Genomic DNA, 24,377 nt, shown 5'->3' with positions numbered 1-24,377 from the left:
TTCACTTTTGTTTCCTTTGCCTTTGGAGACATATCTTGAAAGAAGTTGCTGTGGCTGATATCGAAGAGGTTACTGCCTATGTTTTCCTCTAGGATTCTGATGGATTCCTGTCTCACGTTGAGGTCTTTTATCCATTTTGAGTTTATCTTTGTGTACGGTGTAAGAGAATGGTCGAGTTTCATTCTTCTACATATAGCTGTCCAGTTTTCCCAGCACCATTTTTTGAAGAGACTGTCTTTTTCACACTGTATATTTTTTCCTGCTTTGTCGAAAGGAAACAATCAACAAAACAAAGAGGCAACCCACTGAATGGGAGAAGATATTTGCAAATGACAGAAGATATTTGCAAATGATATTTGCAACTGACAGATATTTGCAAATGACAGACAAAAGGTTGATATCTAAGATTATAAGGAACTCCTCAAACTCAACACACACAAAACAGACAATCATATAAAAAAATGGGCAGAAGATATGAACAGACACTTCTCCAATGAAGACATACGAATGGCTATCAGACACATGAAAAAATGTTCATCATCACCAGCCATCAGGGAGATTCAAATTAAAACCACATTGACATACCACCTTACACCAGTTAGAATGGCCAAAATTAGCAAGACAGGAAATAACATGTGTTGGAGAGGATGTGGAGAAAGGGGAACCCTCTTATAGTGTTGGTGGGAATGCAAGTTGGTGCAGCCACTTTGGAGAACAGTGTGGAGATTCCTCAAGAAATTAAAAATAGAGCTTCCCTATGACCCTTGCAATTGCACTACTGGATATTTACCCCAAAGATACAGATGGAGTGAAAAGAAGGGCCATGTGTATAGCAGCAATGGCCATGGTCGCCAAACTGTGGAAAGAACCAAGATGCCCTTCAATGGACGAATGGATAAGGAAGATGTGGTCCATATACACTATGGAGTATTATGCCTCCATCAGAAAGGATGAATACCCAACTTTTGTAGCAACATGGACGGGACTGGAAGAGATTATGCTGAGTGAAATAAGTCAAGCAGAGAGGGTCAATTATCATATGGTTTCACTTATTTGTGGAGCATAACAAATAGCATGGAGGACAAGGGGAGTTAGAGAGGAGAAGGGAGTTGAGGGAAATTGGAAGGGGAGGTGAACCATGAGAGACTATGGACTCTGAAAAAGAACCTGAGGAGTTTTGAAGGAGCGGGGGGTGGGAGGTTGGGGGAACCAGGTGGTAGGTATTAGGGAGGGCATGGATTGCATGGAGCACTGGGAGTGGTACAAAAACAATGAATACTGTTATGCTGAAAAGAAATAAAAAATTAAAAAAAAAGAAACATTACCACATTCATAAAAGAAAAAAATATTATATGCTGAGAAGTTATTCACATTATTAAATATTGTGGTACAAAATAAAATTATTTTGTAATAATAAAAAATATAATGTATTATTTGCCCCAGGGGTACAGGTCTGTGAATCATCATGCTTACACATTTCACAGCACTCACCCTATCACATACCCTCCCCAATGTCTATAACCCAACCACCCTATCCCTAGTCTACTCCCCCCAGCAACCCTCAGTCTATTTTGTGAGATTAAGACTCTCTTATGGTTTGTCTCCCTCTTGATCCTATCTTGTTTCATTCTTTCCTTCCCTACCTCCCAAACCCCTCACCCTGCCTCTCAAATTCCTCATAGCAGGGAGATCATATGATAATTGCCTTTCTCTGATTGACTTATTTTGCTTAGCATAATACCCTCCAGTTCTATCTACGTCATTGCAAATGACAAGACTTCATTTCTTTTGATGGCTGCATAGTATTCCACTATATATATTTATATACCACATCTTATTTATCCATTCTAGATGGATTATCTTTTAGCTAGGTTTCCAAGACCACACAGCTTGTCTTACCTTCACCTTTTTCCCGCAGACTTCACTTTGTACCTACCTAGAGCTACCTGCTGCATATGTCGCTGGGTGATTTCTTCCTTCAGGCGACCTGTCAAAGACACAAAGGAAAACCATTAGTGAGTTTCCTGCAGGTTGGAGGAAGACTTTACCTCCAAAGCAAAAAAACAAAAACAAAAACAAAACCAAACCAAAACCATCCAAACAAACAAACAAAAAACCCCAAACAAACAAACAAACAAGGTAGAGTAAGGAAGATAAAAGTGGGCATAGCTTCCAAGAAGAGCCCTCCATGCACTGGATGGTGTTGGAAGAACAGGCTGGCATGCTGGCTTCTTGGCACATCGATGCAAATACACGTTTCACTTTTGGGTTCAATTCATCTTTGGGTTCAGTTACCATAGGCTGTCACTCGCAACATTTGTTGGGGCCCTAGTCTCCTCAGTAGTTCTATCTGTCTATTATTAATGAAAGGGGTGGCAGGATTGGATCCTATAATAATGTACAGGGCCATTTTTAAATCTACTTTTTTCTTTTAAGTTGTCTGAAACTGTGTCAAGGAATAAAGATGATGGTTTTAGATAACCTTAATATGAACACAGCAGTTGATCATTTACTATGAAACATATATTATTCTAGGTTGCATTAATAAAGGTATAGTGTGTAGTTGAAGGGAGGTGAAGGTGGTAGACCCTGCATATGTACTCTGTCGTGGTCAGACCACAGTTGGCATTTGTTCTGGGAGTTTACTCTTCATAAGGAATACTAGTCAAATAGAAAATATTTATAGAAAATGGTTAGGGGTCTAAAACCATGCTATATGAGAAATATTTGAGGTAATTTGAGATGTTCAGATGGAGAAGGAAAGACTTGGAGGGAGAAGAGTCTCAGAGATAATGGCTGTCTTTAAAAATCTGAATGTTGTTGGGGTGTCTGGGTGGATCAGTCAGTTAAGCATCTGCCTTTGGCACAGGTCATGTTCCAGGGTCCTGGGATTGAGCCCCACACCAGGCTCCCTGCTCAGTGTGGAGTCTTCTTTTCCTTCTCCCTCTGCCTTACCCCCATACTCATGATTTCTCTCTCTCTCTCCTAAATAAATAAAATCTTAAAAAAAAATCCAAACCTTGTCATCTGGATGAGAGAAGAGATTTATCTTTGTCCCACTGCTGAGGGCAGAAGTCAAGTTGAATAAAGACAAAGTAGGGGCTCCATATGAGGAAGAAACAATTCACAACGAACACTGTCTCCACATGGATTTTGTCTCTAACCGGACTACATTTCCTGGCAGAGCAGCGAGGGCCTTCCTGACAATGTTCAAGCACAGGCTGGGGAACAGTTTGTGGGGTATGAGAGCAAGAACCCCTGCCCTGGGGAGGACTTGGGGTGAAGTGACCTTCAGGGTTCCTCCATCTCTACGAGACGGCTATGATTTCCTGCTGGACGGTGGAGTGAAGCATCCTCCCCCACTGGGGTTTGTTCATATCCAAGGGCTCAGAAGACTTGTTAAAATGTCAGTGCTGTCTGCATCACATGTCCCATTTGGGAGATGTGATCAGGCCCCTGGGGACCCTGAGAAAGCCTGGGAATTTCACTGCTCCCTGGTCTAATGTATTCATTTCTTCACATGAGGTACATTCGACACCTCAAAGGTGATGACTGAACTGAGTTTTCAAAAGATTAGTAGACAATGAAGCAGTCACAGAAGACCGCATCACTCACAGAAAGTTTCTAGAATACTATGACTGGGAGGCATGGCAGAAGTCATTCACTTTAAGGTCTTACTCAATTCAGGAGTCCCTGCTACTTATATGACTTGTATGTGTCCAGGCTGTTCCACTGATTAAACTGTATATAAGGAGTTATTGATATGATATTGACACATGCTTCCCTGTAACTTCCGGATTTGGACCTGGTTGGTTCTCTGGAATAGCACAGAAGAAGGATCCTCTCTCATTGGCAGTGAGGGTCTGAGGATGCCATGATTTCTTCACCTGGACTTGTCCTCTCTGGGTTAAATGTCACCTGTCCCTTCAGCTCCTGCCGAAGTGCAAGTCTGTGCCTTGCCTTTCATGTGTCCCCACTGGAGAGGACTGTGAAGAGAGGAATCCAGGAATTGGGCATAAGCAGTATTGCACCCTAATTCGAAGTGGGGGAGAGTAAGAATTTAGGGAATGTATTGGGTGCGGGGGAGAGGTGGAGAAGTGGCAATCTGGCCCATGGGTGAGAATTGGACCAGCCTGATGCCAACAGGAAAATGAACTGATGGGATCTTGTTCCCACTCTCAGCAATATGACCTTTATTGTCTACATCAGTAAAGGGAAGAAGATGGGGGTCCAGGGGTGGTGCTGGGCTGAGATTCCAGTCTATGTCCAACACCACTGAACTGAATTGTAAAGAAGCATAGCACATGCATTTTTCAAATAAAAGGAGGTAGTGCTGTGACAAATGCAACACACCATTTAGACACAACCCTTGATGGAGAGTAGGTCATTAAGGGCTTTCTTATGCCCACAGCAGGAACAGCCAATGACGCTGTGGTGCCTGGCCTGGGTCCTGGGTATCTGGCATAGGCACTTTCCACCACGAGCCTCTTCTGTGCCTGGCTACCTCCTTCCTGCTGACACTGGATGGGGACTTGCTCCTTCAGAGGACACACTGGGCTGCATTCCTCCTTGAGAAACTATCTCCCTGACATACTCCCGACAGCTTGTCCCCCTGACCATGGGCCTCCCCAGCAGTAGGTCTCCTCAACTACGTAGCTCCCATGCTCATGCCTCACCCCTGTAGGTACTCAGTCTTGTATGGCATGATTTCCCCTGCTCCCAGCAGAATGATCCACTGGGCTCCCTTCTCCAAATCCCGGGGAAGCAGGGTTAGAGATTCTCCAGTTGGACCCCAGCCTGGGAAGAGCTGCTCCTGTAAGTAAACAGTGGGATTTGCCCCCAGGACTGCCGGTTCTATAAACTCCACAAACAGAAATATCTATTCCCAGAACAATGAGCCACCCCGACGGGATGGGTGGGTCTTTATAATGCTTTATAATGCCCCTATTGAGAAAGGTAGGTTTAAATTGTGCGCATGGATGTTCAATTTGGGTGACTCGGACAACATTGCCCTCCACATGGCGATCTTTGTTTCTGAGATGTTCCCAAACAAGCATCTAAAAATAGCCTTAGAGCTGATACCTAATTTCATTTTCTACCAGAGCCATTCTTCATGTGAAGATAACAGTCTCTGTAATCGGCTGGATCTTGCATTTCCACAGGTTTTGGCAAAAGAAGGAATTGAGGGGGAAAGCAGAATTCACTCAGCATGCGGCTTGCTGTCATTAGCATGGTGATAAATTTGCTGGTTTTGGCCGGGGTTCCTGGACACATCTCCATCCTGAGGTATGGAAAAGAGATGAAACGGAAACAGAGAACTCCCAGCCTGAGGCAGGACATGGTCAGGGAGGGAAGTTGGAGCGCGGGCGGAGGCTCGGCTTGTAGGCAAATGGTGGTAATTAGTAATTTTGTCTCCAGTACCTTACAACAGTGCATGCCAGAAACACCTTCTCTCCCTTTCTGATTCACTGATTGCTGGAGTTGGGGTGTTAGCAGGGGGTGAAGGGGTACTTGGAACATGCAATCATCCATGGGGAGCACCAGTGGAGATGCCTGACCTTCGTAACCGCCACATGTGGGGTAGCGTGGTTTAGCGATTTTCTGTACCAAGTAGTTCATATGAAAAGTATTATCATCATCGTGAAGAAGCAACACTTATTATTATTATTATTATTATTATTACTATTTTTACAATGATAGCCTTTTGGATACAACAATTTTCCTTACATTTCACATTTTATTTTGCATTCCTGGTAGTTTGAAGTTGGTCACCAAGGGAAAGCTGCTTGAGTGGGATCTGGAGCAAGTCCTTCACTTTGACCCCCACCCAGAATAGGGCCCTCAGGCAGGATGCTTGCGCAATTTGTGTGATGTGGTGCCTTATTGAGGATGCTGACGTCACTACCAGGCGGTAAATATTTCTCACTCATGAACTATATGTTAAGCACCATGTTTTAAGTGCTGTGGAATAAATAGACTAGTTAAGAAGTCTTTTCTAGTTTGAGAAAGTTAACCTGATACAGGGGACCACAAACAGGGCACCTGCACGTTCTTCCTGTTAAAAGCTGGACCCCAGGCAGACCTTGCTCTTCCTTCCTGGACGTTTGTGTTCCTGCTGAGCCTGGGTTTGGCTCTTCAACACAGCACTTTGGGCAGCTATATCTGATTGCTGGGAGTTGGCATTGAGATGAAGCAAACTTCTTTGCCATTTTGGTTAAACTAGAAGAAATTACAAACTTGTAGGTCTACAGATTTTTTTTTTTTTAAAGATTTTATTTATTTATTTGTCAGAGAGAGAGAGGGAGAGAGAGCAAGCACAGGCAGACAGAATGGCAGGCAGAGGCAGAGGGAGAAGCAGGCTCCCCGATGAGCAAGGAGTCCGATGTGGGACTCGATCCCAGGACGCTGGGATCATGACCTGAGCCGAAGGCAGCTGCTTAACCAACTGAGCCACCCAGGCATCCCAAGGTCTACAGATTTTAAGTTCAAATCTCAACTCTGTGACTTCTACTAGGGTACATTACTTAACGTCTCTGAGCCTCCATCTTACCACTTGAAAAATGGGTCATAGTAAAATAACTGGGATAATATCTGTTTTACCATCTCTCAAGACGTTTGGGAGGATAACGGGTAATGTGTCAGCATATGTGACACACCAGACTAATTTTTAGGCATGAAGGCACTTTCAGACATATGGAAAGGTTATTACAGTCACAAGATGACTGGCCTGAAGGACGAGTGGTTAAATGTCAAATCAATGGTAAACCTGAGTTTAGAGGAGGAAAGGTAGATTAGCGGCATTAGGAAAGGCATCATCACTAATGGTGAGCCTTGGGTGGATTGTGAAGGGAGCAGAGGTGTTAAGGTGAGGGTGGGGAAGGCATGGCAGTCAATGACAATGGTGGGGGCCAGAATGGTGGAGAAGGCCAGGCATACACTGGTTTCGGGTGGAGGTTGGAAGGGAGGGCTTGAATGGAGGAGTAGGGCTGGGGGGAGACTAAGTTCAGGGTCCAGGGTCATTCCTAAAGGGTCCGGACCCCAGTGAAAATCTGTTCTTCTATTTGACTCTACTACTACAGCAATTCAGTAAATCAAATTAAACTTCAGTAGCAGGATTGGGGTGTGGGGAGAGGACACAGAATTGTGTTGCCTCCCTGAGGGGCCTCTTTGAAAGGAAAGTCTAGTTAGTGGGTATGAACTCAGAGTGTGGATTATAGCTGTGACGTGGGATGCCAGTTTCTTTGTATTCTAACACAGAGGACTGTGATTACCAAAAGGTTAGACTCCCCAAAGACCATTTGTAAGGCTATTTGTAAAATTAATGGGCCCAGCATAAATTATGTGTGTAATGCTTAGATGAATTTCCAACAAACAGGAGTATGCAAATCCTTTGAAGTCTTAAAATCAGGCACATTCATCTCCTCCTTGCTACTCTTTCATCAGGTTGTACCTAAACTTGTTTGGATAATTTGAAAATCGATTGAGGCAGGACCCACCTCTTCCGACCATAGCAATGGTGAATAAAATAAAACAAGAGAATATTAAGGAGACTTTGCTAGATTAGCTTTCAAGACAGATTTCTGAAGATTTGAAGTGGGACAGAAATGAAGAATGGTTGGAGGAGTCCACGCTTTCGGCTGGCAGGGCTCCAGGTCCAGAAGCAAGAAGGTGACTAAAAGTGCATCCTGCAAGCAAGACACATCTGAAGTGGCAGGGTGGGGCGAGAGTCCCCTGCCACCCAACCTGTGACTGAAGGGGGACTGAGGAAAAAAACGTGCTGCTAGATGTTGCCTAGGGCTATGGTTCACGTCCTACTGCAAGCCCAAGGAGGAAGAAGGGTACACCCGCAGCTACCCTCAGTTGCCCACCAAGCTGCCCACTGATAGTCTGTCCAGGTGGGCCACATCCCAACATCGCCGTGGAGCAGTCACTCCCAACTGTCTTCCTGATGGGGGGCCTGGAGGGCCTGTCAGATAGAGAGGGATGAGAAAAAATGGACAGAGGGAAAGAGAGAGAAATAAAATGGGTTTCATTAAAAATGGACCTGGCCACAAAAATGCCAAAATGTATGAATAAATCTAATGCTAAAAAAAAGATAGTAAAATTAATAGCTGGAACATGAATTCATTAGAGATGAAAGTAATTTTCTGGATAGACAGCTACAGACACTTATTGATGCAGACTCACAAAGGGTTGAATTAGTCTTATTCTTTAGTTAACAGCACATTATCCTTGTCAGTATGGATAAAGCCCTGCACGTGCGTGCGTGTGTGTGTGTGTGTGTGTGTGAGAGAGAGAGAGAGAGAGAGAGAGAGAGAGAGAGAGAGTATATATATATCTGTGTGTTTATCCCCATGCCTTATGCCCCATCTCCAATTCCCTTTCTGTTATGCCTCTAATAGGTGGCCATTCTGATTGGTTTGATACATACTCTTTTATCACATATATTCTTACAATTTGTGTTAAAGTTTTCTGTGAAGTTTTTAAGCTATGAAAGAAATACTGAGCTACAGATCTATTGTGTTTCCCATTTACTCGCTAGCACTGTGTTTTTGACAACTACCCATTTTGCTATATGCGCATCTAGTCCTTGGTTTCTAACTATTGCATACATTGCATAGTGCATTTTACTTCCCTTCCCTGAGGGTAGGACAACTGGATTGCTTCCCACTCCTACTAACACCAGCAGTGCTATGATGGCCATGCTGGAACATGAAGTCTTATAGGTCTGAGAGAGAAGCCCCTGCTGGGTCTCAGCAGATCCATGTTAATTAGAGGTGCTGCCTCCATAATGATCGTACCACTTGCTAAGTGGTAACTTAGCTTTGCTAACTCTTAAAAATAAGAGTTCTAGAAGAAACTAGGCTCCCGAGACAGACTTCAAAGTAAGTATGATGAGAATACTCAAAGAGATTAATGACAGCTTATGTTTTCTTTGAAAAGAATAAGAAATCATAGAACAAATAGGTATGAATAAGAATGAAACCAGAATAATAGGCGGATAGGAGAGATGTTTTGAAATGAAAAATAGAGTCATTAACACAACCACCAAGAACAATAGAGAGAATAAGGGAATAAACCCCAGACTGGACATAGCTTTTAAAAAGACATTTATTTATTTATTTTTTTAGAGCACTAGTCAGGGGAGGGACAGAGGGTGAGGTGGGGATAGAATCTCAAACAGGCCCCATGCTGAGCATGGAGCCCAAGGCGGGGCGGGGGGGGGGGGTTCACCTCACAACCCTGAGATCATGATCTCAGCCAAAACTAGGAGTTGGCTGCTTAACCAACTGAGCCACCCAGGCACCCCCAGACTGGATGTATTTTAAAGGTGAATTAGTTATTGGAAACATAATCTGGAAAAATTCACCCCACACCCACCCCAAACATGGAACAGAGGACAAAACAGAAAATGGGAAAAGACAGAAGTTTCAGAGGGGAGACTGAGAGGCCTCTTTATGTGTCTGACAAGAGCTCTAGAAGAAGGTGGGGGGCATCTGGGTGGCTCAGTCTGTTAAACATCTGCCTTCAGCTCAGGTCATGATCTTGGGGTCCTAGGATTGAGCCCAGAGTCAGGCTTCCCTGCTCAGTGGGGAGTTTGCTTCTCCCTCTCCCTCCATCCCTCACTTGTTCTCACTTGCTCTCTCTCAAATAACTAACTAACTAACTAACTAACTAACTAACTAAATCTTAGGGAAAAATAAGAGTTCTAGAAGAAAGGAAGTAGGCATGGTGAAGAAGCAGTACTGGAGGAGACAGCAGGTGTGCTTTTCCAGAACTGAAGAAAGACGGAAGCCGTTGGGTTGTAAGTGTACTCTGAGCATGTAGTAGTGCAAGGACACACAGATCCACACCCGGACACATCACAGTGCCACTGCAGACTGTTAGGGAAGCAGAGCTACTGTTCCCAGCTGCCAGGGGACCCGTAACAGAACTCTTTAGGCAGCAGCCCACATCTCAACCATGACAATGGGTGCTGGGCCAATGGAGGGAAGTAACTGTCAACCTGAATTTTATACCTAGTCCAACTTTCATTCATAGATGAGGGCACCATAAAGACATTTTCTGTCATAAGAGGACTGAGCATTTACCACCCACAGAGTACCGTTCCCCAGAAAGGGGTCAACTGAACAGCAACCAGGCATGGAGGTGCAGTATATGGACTCTGGGGTCAGGTGCCCTAGTTTGCAGACCAGCTGGGCTACACTCTGTGCACCATTGTGCAAGCTACTGAATGGCCCTGTGCCTCAGTTTCTCTTTTATGAAACAGGGTTAGTACCAATATCTGGTGTGAGGACTGAATTAGGTCACCTATGCAATGTCTTTAGGAGAGCGCTTGGGATATAAGAACTGAATAAGTGTAAAAAGTTATTATGATGATCAGCAAGAAGAAAAATTAACACAGAGAAATATGTAGGAAAAAGAAACAGTGATGAGCATAAAAAGAATAAATAAGAATACTTAACTACTGACCATAAAAACCCTGTATGTGAGTGTGTGTGTGTGTGTGTGTGTGTGTGTGTGTGTGTGTGTGTATGAAAACTAAAACCTGAAGCCATAATAACAAGATAGAGATACGGTGAGGGGATGTTCAAGCTACAGCCCTGGAGGTGGATGGGTGGAGGGTATATTTGCAATAACTATAGGCATCGTTATAGTTACTTTTAAACTCTAGAAGAATAAATACATACTCTAACAACCAAATCAATAGAGGATCAGAAAAAAGACAGCAGGGAGGACTGTAGGGAAGGAATGGCAAAGTTTTAATGATTCAGTAGAGCAGGGAAAGAGAAAAATGAAGCAAAGAAGACAATGGGGGAAAAGGGTATAAAAGATCCTGCATTTGATCAAACAATGGATATAGAACTGTGTGTGTGTGTGTGGCACATACACACATATATGGTCTTATTAACAAGGAGGCACTTTTATTTTTAATGAATTAATCAATTTTTAAGAGAGAGTGCACAAGGGGGCAGTGAGGCAGAGAGAGAGAGTAAATCTTAAGCAGGTTCTGCACTCAGCATGGAGCCTGACTCGGGGCTCGATCTTATGATCCTGAGATCATGACCTGAGCTGAAATCGAGGAAGGCACTCAAGGGGACACTCAACCCACTGAGACACCCAGGCACCCCTGAGCATGGAGGTATCGTGAATGGGTCCCCATAAAGCTGTTACAATGAGTTACCCGAGTGTGGAGGATGAATTGGGTCAGAAAGGTGGGAGCCAAGAGAGATGAAAAAAAAAACCAAACAAACCGGTATGAATAATATTATGATTTATGTAGAAGTCTGTTTATGTGTATTTATAAAAAGAAATTAAAATTTAAAAAAACCACGACAATTTGCTTCCTTAAAGGGAATGGGATGTTCCTCCAGCATGTTGACAATTGTTTTTGGGTACTGTCCACACAATGACACTCATCTGTCCTGTGTGCTGACTGAAAATGGTCACAGCCTGAGTCCCACCCACTGCCAGGGCTGGGGGTGATGAGGAGTTCCAGCTTATCCTCAGAACTCTGTTCCAGGTTATCCTCAGAACACAGGACCATGTGCAAGAAAGGTGAGGATTGAAGGAGGATAATCAGAGGAAACCCAAAACAGCGGCAGCAACCCAAGGGATTTTGACAAGCTTAGGCTGGGGGAGGTCCCCGAGAAGCCTTCAACCCTCCATGGGAGAGGGAGGACAGGTCCTTTCCTGGATTCCCTGAAGAAAAAGGTTCAGTGACAGGGCACCGAGTGGGAGACCAGGAATGGTCTAAATGCTGGGCAAATTTTTTTAAGCCTTCTCATTCCAACATGACATTTCAATTTTCCAGATTCCAAGACTTTTCTTCCACTTGGTAACATTATTAAGTCACGGAGAGAGGAAAAAAAAAAAGGCAGCTCATTCTTAATATCAGTAATTTCAAGAAAAACACATTGTAACCTGCCTTGATTTCCCCCCACCAGGATTTTCTCAAAAGCACGCCATCACCTTGGCCTTATCTTGCAGAGGAGGACATGCCCTGTAATTGATGAGCATTTCAGTTCAGGATGAAAACACCAGACCGCAGTCTGGGCTTCAACACAGCTCCTTTCTTATCAACAGGACAGTACATGATGATCACATTTTGGGGGAATGCTCTCTCATTTATAAAAAATGACCAAATTATACCATGTCTGGGAGACCTGATTCTTTTCCTGTGGGATATTCATTCTTGTTACCCACGTAATCATAATAATCATACGAGATTAGCACATTCTGTCTGAAGCTTAGGCATTTGGCTATTGTATCCACTTAATTAAGCTAAGGAGCTTACTGATATCACTATTCCAGTAGGTGATAATATCCCATAAACATATTTGGAGAATTAAGTAAATAAGCACATTTGTTAAAAGCTCAAATAAATGTGCAAGTAGGTAAGCAGAAGGAAAATTTTCAGCTCAGCAACCAGCATGAATTGTTAAGTACTAAACATCTCAGGGAGCTGAGGGCTCATGATTGTGTTGGCTTCCATTCAAAAGATGTTACTTTAGATGCTTGGAAGTTCTTATCTCAGCAAGGGAAAGATCTAACCAGCTTTCAAGACCTGCCCTGGAGGAGTAGCTATAGATCACAATCCTTCTTTCCATTTGAAGATGTGGCTCTGGTTGCCAAGGCTGCTATCTGGGGCAAGGGGAGGGTCCATGCAGCGTGGCCTCTGACTTCCATCCCAAAGCTCCAGAGGTAGCCCAGGGGACACACCCAGGGGACACACCCAGGGGACTCTCCCAGAGGTACCTGGGCACATTCAAGCCTCCTCTGCTCCAGTGTGGGTGGGGCAGGTATATTCTACTTCTTAGTGCCCCCAGCCCACACAGGAGGCTAGTTTGTACAAGCCCCTCATTAACTGTGGATATAGGGAGCAGGGCTCATTTAGGGATATAAAGTAAAGCCCAGGCACTAAGGTGTTTGATTTGGCAGTGTGTTTAGTTTTCAGATGAATTAAAACATGAAAACTTATTATTTTTTTTTTACAAATGTAGGGACCCCCCATTCTAAACCTCTGCCTTCTGATCATTACTCACCCTCAAATTCACTATTACTTACATTAATAACTGGGTCTTTCATATTCCTTTATAAAGTCAAAGATGATTGATTTCTGTAATTGGAAGTAAACGACTTTTTAATAAGCTTGCTTGAAATGCTGGTGGTAACAGTCTTGTTTTCAGAGCCTGGGATGATTCCTACCCTCATCCTTTTATTTTATTTTTCTTCCAGAAAATAGCACCAGAAGTCTTCCTCTTTTTGTTTCTGTTATGGCTAAATATTCTCAAAGAGGAGAGGGGAAGAAAGAGAAAGGAAGAGACTTGCTGACCATCTTGCAGAGGATGCTTTACAGAAATGACATGGTTCAGGGAGAATATAGTTTTCCCTCCTTGAACTTGAGCTCTGCCTACATGAAATGCTCTATTTCTGTCGAGATTTCTATCCCAGGTGTGCATTTGGGGGATAAGTGGAGAATAAGGAAACCAAGGGAGTTAGGACCAGAGAAAGGAGGAAAGCAGACAGCAAAACTGGAAGGGAGGTTTTGCGGAGAAGCTTTGGGAGAGATAAAGGAAGTTGAAGGGTAAAGTCCACCCAGCCTGAGAACTACCTTCTTCATTCATCAGAATGGGTGAGGAGGGGGACTGGGGAGTTGGAAGGGGTGTGAGCAGGATACATGGCACACGTTTTGATGCTGTGTCTCTGAGGAGTACTGCTCCAAGTGATAACAGCAGGCCGGGAACACTCAGAAGAAAAACAGACACAGAGAAGGAATTGCCATAATATGCAAAGATAAAAATAACTTACAAGCTTCATGTTGAAACTTCTGGGGAGAGAGATCCTGAAAAAATGTCAGCGTATTAAGGAATGATAAGTGGAAGCTAAATATACACAACCCATTATGACAAGTTGAAGATGAATTAGATGCTCTTATATGCTCTTTGGTGTCTTGGTTTTACTGTTTTGCTTTGGTGAATGTACAAATACTGTAGGGCCTTTAGTAAGTTTACTTGCAGACTCCATCTTATTTTTCATATAAAGGCTTACTCCTTAATTATGGCTTTTCTTATCACAGGGATGTTCTGGTCCCTCACAGCTGGGATGGATGGACAACTGCACTCTACAAATCAGAAGACAAGACAGTGTATATCCCAGGGTCCAGCAATTGTTGGGAACTCTCATTTCATCAGAAGCTGTTTTCCGTTTAGCTCATGGAGTGTATTGGTCATTAGCTGCCCCAGGGGACTAACAGGGGCCAGGACAGCAGACCTTCATATTCTTTGAACTTGGGGAAGTTACAATTTTCAGAATTAGGAGCAGTTTCTGCCTCTTACGGGAGAGTCTAGATAATCATCCTCAAGGCAAACAGTGCTGTTTGAGATAATCTAATCATTTAATGGACCATTTGAGGTCCCTAAATTTATATAAGGCTAAGCTCCACTATTCTTGGGGAAGCTCTAAAAATGGGATAAGCCAAATGCAGGTGTTTCAGGGTAAGAGTTAGGTGCTCTATGTTCAGAAACACAATCGATGTGTGTTTCTTTAGCAGAACTATGTGTCCGCACAGCTACAGAATTTTATCCCCCTCCTAAATCTCAGTGTAGGTTGTCATATGCCTTAGAAGTACTGTTTGTGCTTAGACCGTGTGATGGCTCATTTTATGGGCCAACTTGGCTGAGGTATGCTGTCCAGATGTTTGGTCAAACACCAGTGTAGATGTTGCTTTTAGATATCAGCAGAGTTTGAATAAAGCAGACTACTCTCCATCGTGTGGATGGGTCTCATCCAAGGTTTAAGAGGAAAAAGACCGAGGTTCTCTGGGAAAGAAGTACTTCCAGAATGCCTTGGGACTTGAGTTGCAACAGCAACTCTTCCCCGGGTCTCCAGCCTACAGACTTAGCCTGCAGATTTGCACAGCCTCACAATCACATGAGTAAATTCCTTAAAATAAATCAGTGTTTCGCCTCTCTCTCTCTCTCTCTACACACACACACACACACACACACACACACACCTCTATTGGCTCTACCTCTCTAAAGAACTCTGACTAATACAGGTGGTGTGGGTGTGTGTCTTGTCCAAGCACTTGCTTTAGCACTTTGGAAGCAGAAGACAGACCACGGTGGGATAAATGCCCAGGCCTATTCTGGTCCTCACCTTGCACATGAATGGTATCTCTCATTTAGAAGCCGAACAGTGATCATAAGACCAGGGGAAAGACACAACTAGTGTTTAGTGAGTGGAATCTGGTCCTGTGCAGCCCACTGGGACTAGCCACTTGCTTGTGTCCTTTAAGACTGAATAGCCCAGATGTGGGGAAAACAAAGTGCTATGAACTATTTGTCAGGGCTCTGAGTCAAGGCCTAGAGAGATGAGTATGTAAAGAGGCAGTTGGGCCTGGAGGCCAAAGAGCCCAGAGCCACTGGGTGACTGCCCTCTAAGAACCCCACTTCCAGAAGGAAACGTTATCTCCTGTTCGCTACTCTCTGTTAGCCCAAGCTCTGGTAAGGTCTTATAAAAGTCTGCCTCACCTAGTCAAACGTGGTAGCCAAGGAAGCAGGGTCCCCAGGGCTGGAGCAGTGGCCCGCAGCGATGCTGGAGAGCAGGCCCAGCATATAGCAGTCCATGCAGCGTGCAGAAGGGTGAGGATGCCAGGGAAGACGAGCGATCCTGGGCATGTACCTGGGCATGAGCATTCAAGAGGGCGTCCTTGGAGACCCTCTCAGGATCAGTCTGGGGACTTGTTTTGAGACAAGTGGACTAATTTTTAGCAAGAAAGCTTCAGAGACTTCAACCTTAATAATTTGGGAATACAAAGGAGAAACAGCCTTGTTGGGCCATCACTGACTGGTGAGGCCAGGGGTACACGAGACTCACTGGGAGGGGTGTCCTCTGATGCTATCCCCTCTAGAAATGAGAATGGAAGGCTTATAAGGGCAGGTGAGATGTAAGAAGGCCATGTGAAAAGGACAGAGTCTTCCAGATATAGCTGGATGATTCCATTCCTAACAAGCGCCAATCCGCACTCCCAGACTGCTGAAGAAATGAGATCTGGTTAAATTTGTTCTTTTTCACCCTCCTTAAAAATATCAGAAGCTTATATTTTGCAGATGGCTTTATGCTGGCCACGCTGGCCAGGCTTGGTGAGGTCCAAAACAAACACACCTGACCTACATTTGGTCAGCATTGGGAGGCTCAAGGAGGCCAAGGAATTAACAGAAGAATTCAAGGATTGTTCCTTATTCTGAAAGTCCTCAACTTGAAATAGCTCTTGCTCTGGAGGACTTGGGTGAATGTGTGGCAAGGAGAGGGGGCAGGGCTGTGGGAGAGAAGCTTGTGAATCCATTCAGGTTCATATAAAAGGATTTTGATGCTGATCTGTCATTGGAAACAGATCTGACTCCTTCTTCATGGGGATGAATATAATCTTTTTACTTCACAGTCAAGGGTGTAATGAAGAGTGAATATGGGTGACATGCAATTTTTGGTGGGAACTTTGGTCTGGGCCTGAGGATATTGTCTACTGCAGACAATATGTTTGAGGTAATAATTTTCAGTACCCCAGAATCACAGAAATCTGTTTTCTGTAGAATACATGTTAGCAGACTAACGTGAATGATCCTCTGTGGGTTGTTATTTTAAACAATGAGGGGGCGTTTAGTGGAATTGGTGGGCTTTACCTGGATCTCAGGAACTCACCAACTATGCCAATACAACAGATGAATGATGGGTGAATTAAGATCTTTCATGTACAGGAGGAAACAGCGAAGCATCTGGCTGGCAAACAGGCACCCTAATTTCCTAACAGTGTGATATTATCAATACTGACAGGACTTCCAGGAAGCTCTCAAGGAGGGGCCTGAGACCTTCCTGCAGTTTCCCAATCCACTTCTGTGCTCCTCCGTCCAGCCTGCATAACCCTGCTCACAGTTTTTTTTCTGTCTTACCTTGACCATTGGAGTCGTGGAGACCCCCTATCTTAACGTGGTATCTTCCAGGAGCAGACCCCAGGACAAGTAGCTTATTTGGAAAGTGAGCCTTGGACAAATGGATAAGAAAGAGGGGAAGTGAAACAGGGAGGGAGAGCAGTGAAGGGAGCAATAGGAGCCCAGCTGTCAAGTATGGGCAATGTAGCTCAATCGCACTGGGCGCCTCTGGGGGACACATCTCCAAGTTGTCCCTCCTGGGTCCTGAGGGGGGCGGGGTGAGGGAGGTGTTAATACCCTGGCACTAGTCTGCTCTAGATGTCCAGGGAATGCTCTTAGGAAGACAGGAGGGTGCTAGCAGATGAGGCCATGCTAGTGTACACACATTGTACCCAAGGGCATATGGATTAGGCTCTGACAGCATCTGGTCTAGCCTTTATTTCTCCTTCTTCATCCTCCTTGGCTGAGAAAGACCAGTACCTCCTGCTGTTAGTATAGTTTCTTACAAACAGAGCTAATTCTCTGGCAACCAAGCCAACCAATCCAGGAGTGACAGGTAAAAGAAATGAACTATTCTAGCCAGTCCATTGCCTGATTCCTTATAGGCCTGGCTAGTATTTTGGGGGCCAAGTTTATTTTCTGACCTGGAAGATAGGAATGCCTGTAGCAGCCACTTGTTTTCTACTGACCAGATTTTAATAGAAACCAGATGTCCAGCCCCTTGGCTCCCATTTTGCATGCTGGGGGAAACAACTATCTCTCTTGCTGCTTGCTTCCCTTTTGGGGTGACACCTTGGAAATGAAGCTCTGGCAACAGACGCTCCTTCACACTTTGGCTGGGAGATCAGCTTTCGCTACATGCCCTGGAAGGAAGGCAGTGATGTGTGGCTATGATAGTAGATGTCACTTTGACCAACCCTTGCAGAGGTGGACACTGGCAGGGGGCATGAAGGACCAAGCCATTTCAAGGACTCATCTCAAAACAATGTAAACAATGCATCCTCCTCAACCTGGGCCTGTTTTACTAACTCCATGCTGGGCCTGGTAGAAGCTGACAGCTATTTAGGAAGTCAGGGAAAGACATCCCTGGTCGTGGGGTGGGGGGTTGGGGGGCTGACTCAATGAAATACTGTTCTGTGGGGAGAGACTTAAAAATAAGGGCTGTCTTTAAGTGGGACTGAGATAAAAAAAAAAAAAATCTCCAGAGGCTTGTTTAAGAAACCCACGGAATTTGCTGGGTTGAGCATAGCAGGCGAAATTGTATTTTCAATGATTATCCCTGGTAAAATGTCTCCAACTATTTTACAGGACACTGATTTGTGGTGACCTGTCACTCGGCCAGCAAAGTCAGGCAGAGAAGCCCTCAGTGAGTGGTATAGCAGGGGCTCTACATCATGTCCATAGGGCTCAACCCTAGGAGTCTTCTTCTTTGTCCTACTTCTCAACCAGCTTATAAGTCCCCCCAGGCTAGGGCTCTTGGGATTTGTGTGCCCCACCCCCTGGCCCAACATGGCCTTGAACTTATTAGATGCACAATAACTGTCAAGTAAATCAATCACGGGACCGAGAGTTTCGACCAATATTCCTGATCATAGAAGTCCTCCATTTCCTACTCTTTCACACTTATAATGCCAAACTGCCCAATCTCAGGAAAAACTGTGGTAAGGGCTCTTACTGGGTTCAGCCTGAATAATCCACCACACCTGTACCCTCAACCCACACACAATCGCCTAAGCACACTTTCTCTAGAAATAAAAAAAAAAAAATTCTGTTCTCTACATAAAGTCATTTCAAGATTTTCGCTGAGGTGCATTGTTTGATATTGCCTCCTGCCTTCTTTCTTTGGTGGACTCACAGTTTAATTTTTATATTAAATTAACATACAGTAAAATTGACGTGTGTGTGTGTGTGTGTGTGAGCGCGTGCGCACGCGAGTGCGTGCTCCTGGACAGTCCTAAAGATTTAACACGTATATAGATTTGTATAACCACCATCACAATCAGGATTCCTCCAAGTTCTATTGCCCACCCCCAAAGCCCCTCTTCCTGCCCTGTTGGAGTCATGCCCTCCCCCATTCCTGCTCACCATCACTGTAGTTTTGCCTTTCTCAGATGTCCTATAAATGGAATCAGAGACTGTACAGCATTACGAGACTGGCTTCTTTTACTCGGCACAATGTTTCTGAGGTTAACAAATGACAATGTAAATTACTATTTCTCTAGGTTAAATACTGGGTTGTATATGTCTATGTTTAACTTTATAGGAAACTGCCAATTGTTTTCCCAAGCATCTCTTTTGCATTTTGCATTTGTATCCTCACCAACAATACATAGGTTCTGGTTGCTCCACACCTTTGCTAGCATTTGGTATTGTTAGCTTAGAAAAAAAATTTCTTAAAGCTGTTTTAATAGGGGGTGTAGTGATATCTCAGCATTGTTTAATTACATTTCTCTAGTGGCCAATGATGTGGAACATCTTTGCATGTCCTCATTCACCATCCATACACCCTTTTGAGTGAAGTGTCTGTTTATCAGACACCCCTCCCAAGCCCCTCTTTTTTTTTTTTTTTTAAATAAGTGAGTTGTGGGGCTCTGGGGTGGCCCAGTCAGTTAAGTGTCGGCCTCTTGATTTCAGCTCAGGTCATGATCTCGGGGTGGTGAGGTTGAGCCCAGAGTTAGGTTCTGTGCTCAGCAGGGAGTCTGCTTCTCTCTCTCTCTCTCCCTCTGCCCCTACCCCCATTCTCTCTCTCTCTCTCAAGCAAACAAATAAACAAATCTTTAAAAATTTACTCGTTTTCCAAGTATGAAATTTGAAGGGTTTATATTATTTATTTATTATATTCTGAATATGGTCCTTTGTTAGATATGGTATTTGAAAATATTTTCTCCCAGCCTGTCTTTTCATGTTCTCAACAGCATCTCTCGTGGAGCAAAAGTTTCAATGAGGATAACCACAGTTGAGCACCTTTTTCTCTTTTTAGACTGCGCTTTCGGTATATCTAAGAACCCTAGTCATGAAGAGCTTCTCTAACATTTTCTTCCAAAATTTTGTTGTTTTACATTTTACATTTGGATCTTTAATCTATTCTGGCTTAATTTTTCTATGTGGTATAAGAACATAGTTTTGTTTTGCATCTGGATGTCCAATTGTATTAATACTGGTTGTCAAAAATGTGATTCTTCCCTCTTGCACTGACACCTTTACTGAAAATCAATGGACCTTCAATGTGTGGGTCAGTTTTTGTATTTTCTAACCTGTCCCATTGATCTGCATGTTAATCTTTTTGCCAATGTCAAAATTGTCTTGATTACAGCAGCTTCTCAAAGTCTCAAACTTGGGTAGTGCAGCAACACTCTTTTATAAGATTGTTCTGGCTATTCTAATTCCATTGCCTTTTCATGTAAATATTAGAATCACCTTCTTTGTAACTACAAACAGTTCGCTCAGATTTTTTTAAATCATTTTTTAAAATTTATTTTCAGCATAACAGTATTCATTGTTTTTGTACCACACCCAGTGCTCCATGCAATCCGTGCCCTCTCTAATACCCACCACCTGGTTCCCCCAACCTCCCACCCCCTCCCCAACCTCTTCAAACCCTTCGGATTGTTTTTCAGAGTCCATAGTCTCTCATTGTTCACCTCCCCTTCCAATTTCCCCCAACTGCCTTCTCCTAACTCCCCATGTCCTCCATGCTATTTGTTATGCTCCACAAATAAGTGAAACCATATGATACTTGACTCTCTCTGCTTGACTTATTTCACTCAGCATAATCTCTTCCAGTCCCGTCCATGTTGCTACAAAAGTTGGGTATTTATCCTTTCTGATGGAGGCATAATACTCCATAGTGTATATGGACAACATCTTCCTTATCCATTCGTCCGTTGAAGGGCATCTTGGTTCTTTCCACAGTTTGGCAACCGTTTGCTCAGATTTGATTAGAATTGTATTAAATCTAAAGATAAGGAGAACTGACATCTTTTCTATATTGATTCTTCTAATTTATGAACACATCATGTCTCCATTTAGTTAGTTCTTTTTTGATTCCTTTCATTAGAGTTTGGTAGCTTTCCTTCCATTTGTTTTACTAGTTTTATACCTATTTCTTTAGTTTTCAACCTCTACAATTATGTATTAATTAATATATATGTTATATAACTATGTATTTTAAAGTATGAAATGGTAAATATTTGGTTTTGGTTGTCAATTATTTGTGATTTGTATATAGAGTATAATTAACTTTTTAAAAAGAGATTTTACTTATTTATTTGGCAAAAAGAGAAATTACAAGTAGGCAGAGAGGCAGGCAGAGAGAGAGAGAGGAGGAAGCAGGCTCCCTGCTGAGCAAGAGCCAGATACAGGGCTTGATCCCGGGACCCTGAGACCAAGACAGAGAGGCTTAACCCACTGAGCCACCCAGGCACTCTAGAGTATAATTAACTTTTGTGCATAAACCTTGGATCATGCAACCTTGCTAAACTCCTTTATTGCTTCTAGGCAGTCTTGTAGATTCTTGGAATTATCTAAATAGACAAACATGTCACATGTGAATAGGGACAGTTTCATTGTTTCTTTACAAATTTTATGCTTTTTAAATATTTTTCTTATTTAATTGCACTGGCTAGAACTTTTGGTATTAAATTAAATTTTGGTGTTAAATGGGCATGATCTCAATTGTTGCCAATTTTAGAGTGTTAAGACATCCACCAGTAAGTATGATGCTAGCCATGAGTTTTTCAAGAGTTGCCCTTCATCAGACTGAGGAAGGTCTCTTCTATTTCTAGTTTCCTAGAGTTTTGTTGTTAATGAATGTTAAATTTTATCAAATATTTTTCTGCTTCAATTGGTATGATCATGTGTTTTTCCTTGGCCTGTTAATATGGTATGTTATATGGATTGATTTTTTAATACATCAAAATTGTTTTCCTGAGGTAAACCTCATTTAGCTGTAGTGCATTATTCTTTTTATACATTGCTGGATTTTATATGCTGGTATTTTAAATGTATGTTTATAGAGGATATTAGTCTATAGTTTTATGGTGATGTCTTTGTCTGATTTGGTGTTAATACTGTCCTCATAAAATGTGTTGGGAAATGTTCCTTCTTGTATTTTCTGGAAAAGGTTGTGTGGAATTGTATTATTTATTTTTTAAATGTATGGCAGAATTCTATAGTGAAACAATCTGGGCTACGAAATTTCTTTTTGGAAGACTTTTAACTACGAATTCAATTTTTAAAATAGATACAGAAGCATTTAGGGTATCTAATTCTCCTTGAGTGAGTTTTGGTAGTTTGTGGCTTTCAAGGAATTTGTCCATTTTATCTGAATTGTGAAATTTGTATAGATTGTTTGTGATGTTCCCTTATCCTTTCAGTAATGTAATGATATCCCTCTTTCATTCTTGTTATTGGTAATTTATGTCTTTTTCTTTGTCAATCTAGGTAGATATTTATCAATGTTACTGATGTTTGATCAAAGAACCAGTTTTGGTTTCATTGATATTCTTAATTTTCTCTTTTCATTGATTTTTGCTCTCATCTTATTTCCTTCCTTCTGCTTGCTTTTGAATTATTTTGTTCTAGCTTCTTAAGGTGGTAGCTAAGGTTGTTGATTTAGACTTTTTTTTTTTGCCAATAATATATGTATTTAACGCTATAAATTTCCCCCAAAGTACTGATTCAACTACAACCCAGAAATTTCTATGTGTTTTATATTCATTTTCCATCACTTGAAAATATTTCCAATTTCTCTTGAGAATTTCTTCTTGATTCATAGGGGCTTTGAGGGAAGCGTATTGTTTAATTTCCAAGTTTTCAGAAACCTTCCATTATCTTCTGTTATTGATTTCTAGTTTAATTCCATTACTTTAAGAGAATATCTATTGTATTATTTCATTCATTTAAATTTGTTAATGTTTGTTTTATAACCTAGACTGTGGTCTGTCTTGGTGAATACTTCATGCGCACCTGAAAACAATATATATTGTACTATTTTTGGGTAGAGTGTTCCATAAATGTCACTTAGATCTTGGTTGACCAAGCTGTTCAGTTCTTCTATATCCTTGTTAATTTGAAGTCTATTTGTTCTATTGATTACTGAGAGAAGAGTATTGACATTTCCAACTATAACTGAATTAATCCAACTCTCCTTTCAGCTGTACCAGTTTTTGCTTCATGTATTTTGAAGTTCTGTTTTTAAATATATACATGTTTAGGATTGCTAGGACTTCTTGGTGAATTGCTCCTTTTATCCTATGTCATGTTCTTTTATTAAAAAAAATTTATTTTTTTAATTTCTTTTCAGTGTAACAAAATTCATTGTTTATGTACCACTCCCAGTGCTCCATGCAATCCGTGCCCTCCATAATACCCACCACCAGGCTCACCCAACCTCCCACCTCTGCCCCTTCAAAACTCTCAGATTGTTTTTCAGAGTCCATAGTTTCTCATGGTTCATCTCCTCCTCCAATTTCCCTCAACTCCCTTTTCCTCTCTATCTCCCCATGTCCTCCATGTTATTTCTTATGCTCCACAAATAAGTGAAACCGTATGATAATTGACTCTCTCTGCTTGACATATTTCATTCAGCATAATCTCTTCCAGTCCCATCCATGTTGCTAAAAGTTGGGTGTTCATCCTTTCTGATGGAGGCATAATACTCCATAGTGTATATGGACCACATCTTCCTTATCCATTCATCTGCTGAAGGGCATCTTGGTTCTTTCCACAGTTTGGCAACCGTGGCCATTGCTGCTATGAAATTTGGGGTACAGATGGCCCTTCTTTTCACTCCATCTGTATCTTTGGGGTAAATACCCAGTAGTGCAATGGCAGGGTCATAGGGAATCTCTATTTTTAATTTCTTGAGGAATCTCCACACTGTTCTCCAAAGTGCCTGCACCAACTTGCATTCCCACCAACAGTGCAAGAGGATCCCCCTTTCTCCACATCCTCTCCAACACACGTTGTTTCCTGTCTTGTTAATTTTGGCCATTCTAACTGGTGTAAGGTGGTATCTCAATGTGGTTTTAATTTGAATCTCCCTGATGGCTAGTGATGATGAACATTTTTTCATGTGTCCGATAGCCATTTGTATGTCTTCATTGGAGAAGTGTCCTTTTTATCTTTGTAATTAATTCTGACTAATTTCCTTGCTTCATATTTGATCTGAATTTAATATAGCCATGCAAGATTTCTTTTAAATAGTGTTTGCATGCTATATACATTCCCATCCTTTAATCTATCTCCTATTATATTTAAAATAGGGTTCTTTTTTTTTTTTTTAAAGATTTTATTTAATTATTTGTCAGAGAGAGAGGGAGAGAGAGCAAGCACAGGCAGACAGAATGGCAGGCAGAGGCAGAGGGAGAAGCAGGCTCCCTGATGAGCAAGGAGCCCGATGCGGGACTTGATCCCAGCGTCCTGGGATCAAGTCCCGCATCGGGC

At 42.5% G+C, this 24,377-nt stretch overlaps 1 protein-coding gene across 1 annotated transcript in view; it reads right to left on the bottom strand.

Moving 5' to 3' along the window:
- Window positions 1-24,377, bottom strand: part of LOC111147698 (kinesin family member 6) — a 458,201-nt gene that overhangs the window by 56,366 nt on the left and 377,458 nt on the right. Inside the window, exon 16 of the mRNA XM_022503930.1 lies at window positions 1,937-1,987. Coding sequence (XP_022359638.1) covers window positions 1,937-1,987 — 51 coding nt within the window. The remainder of the gene's footprint in view (window positions 1-1,936; window positions 1,988-24,377) is intronic.

This window comes from Enhydra lutris, unplaced genomic scaffold, assembly GCF_002288905.1.
Source record: "Enhydra lutris kenyoni isolate GAN:26980312 unplaced genomic scaffold, ASM228890v2 scaffoldscaffold17, whole genome shotgun sequence".
NCBI lineage: Eukaryota > Metazoa > Chordata > Mammalia > Carnivora > Mustelidae > Enhydra > Enhydra lutris.
The sequence above is the reverse complement of the archived record's forward strand: the minus strand, read 5'-3'. Positions and strand labels throughout refer to the sequence as shown.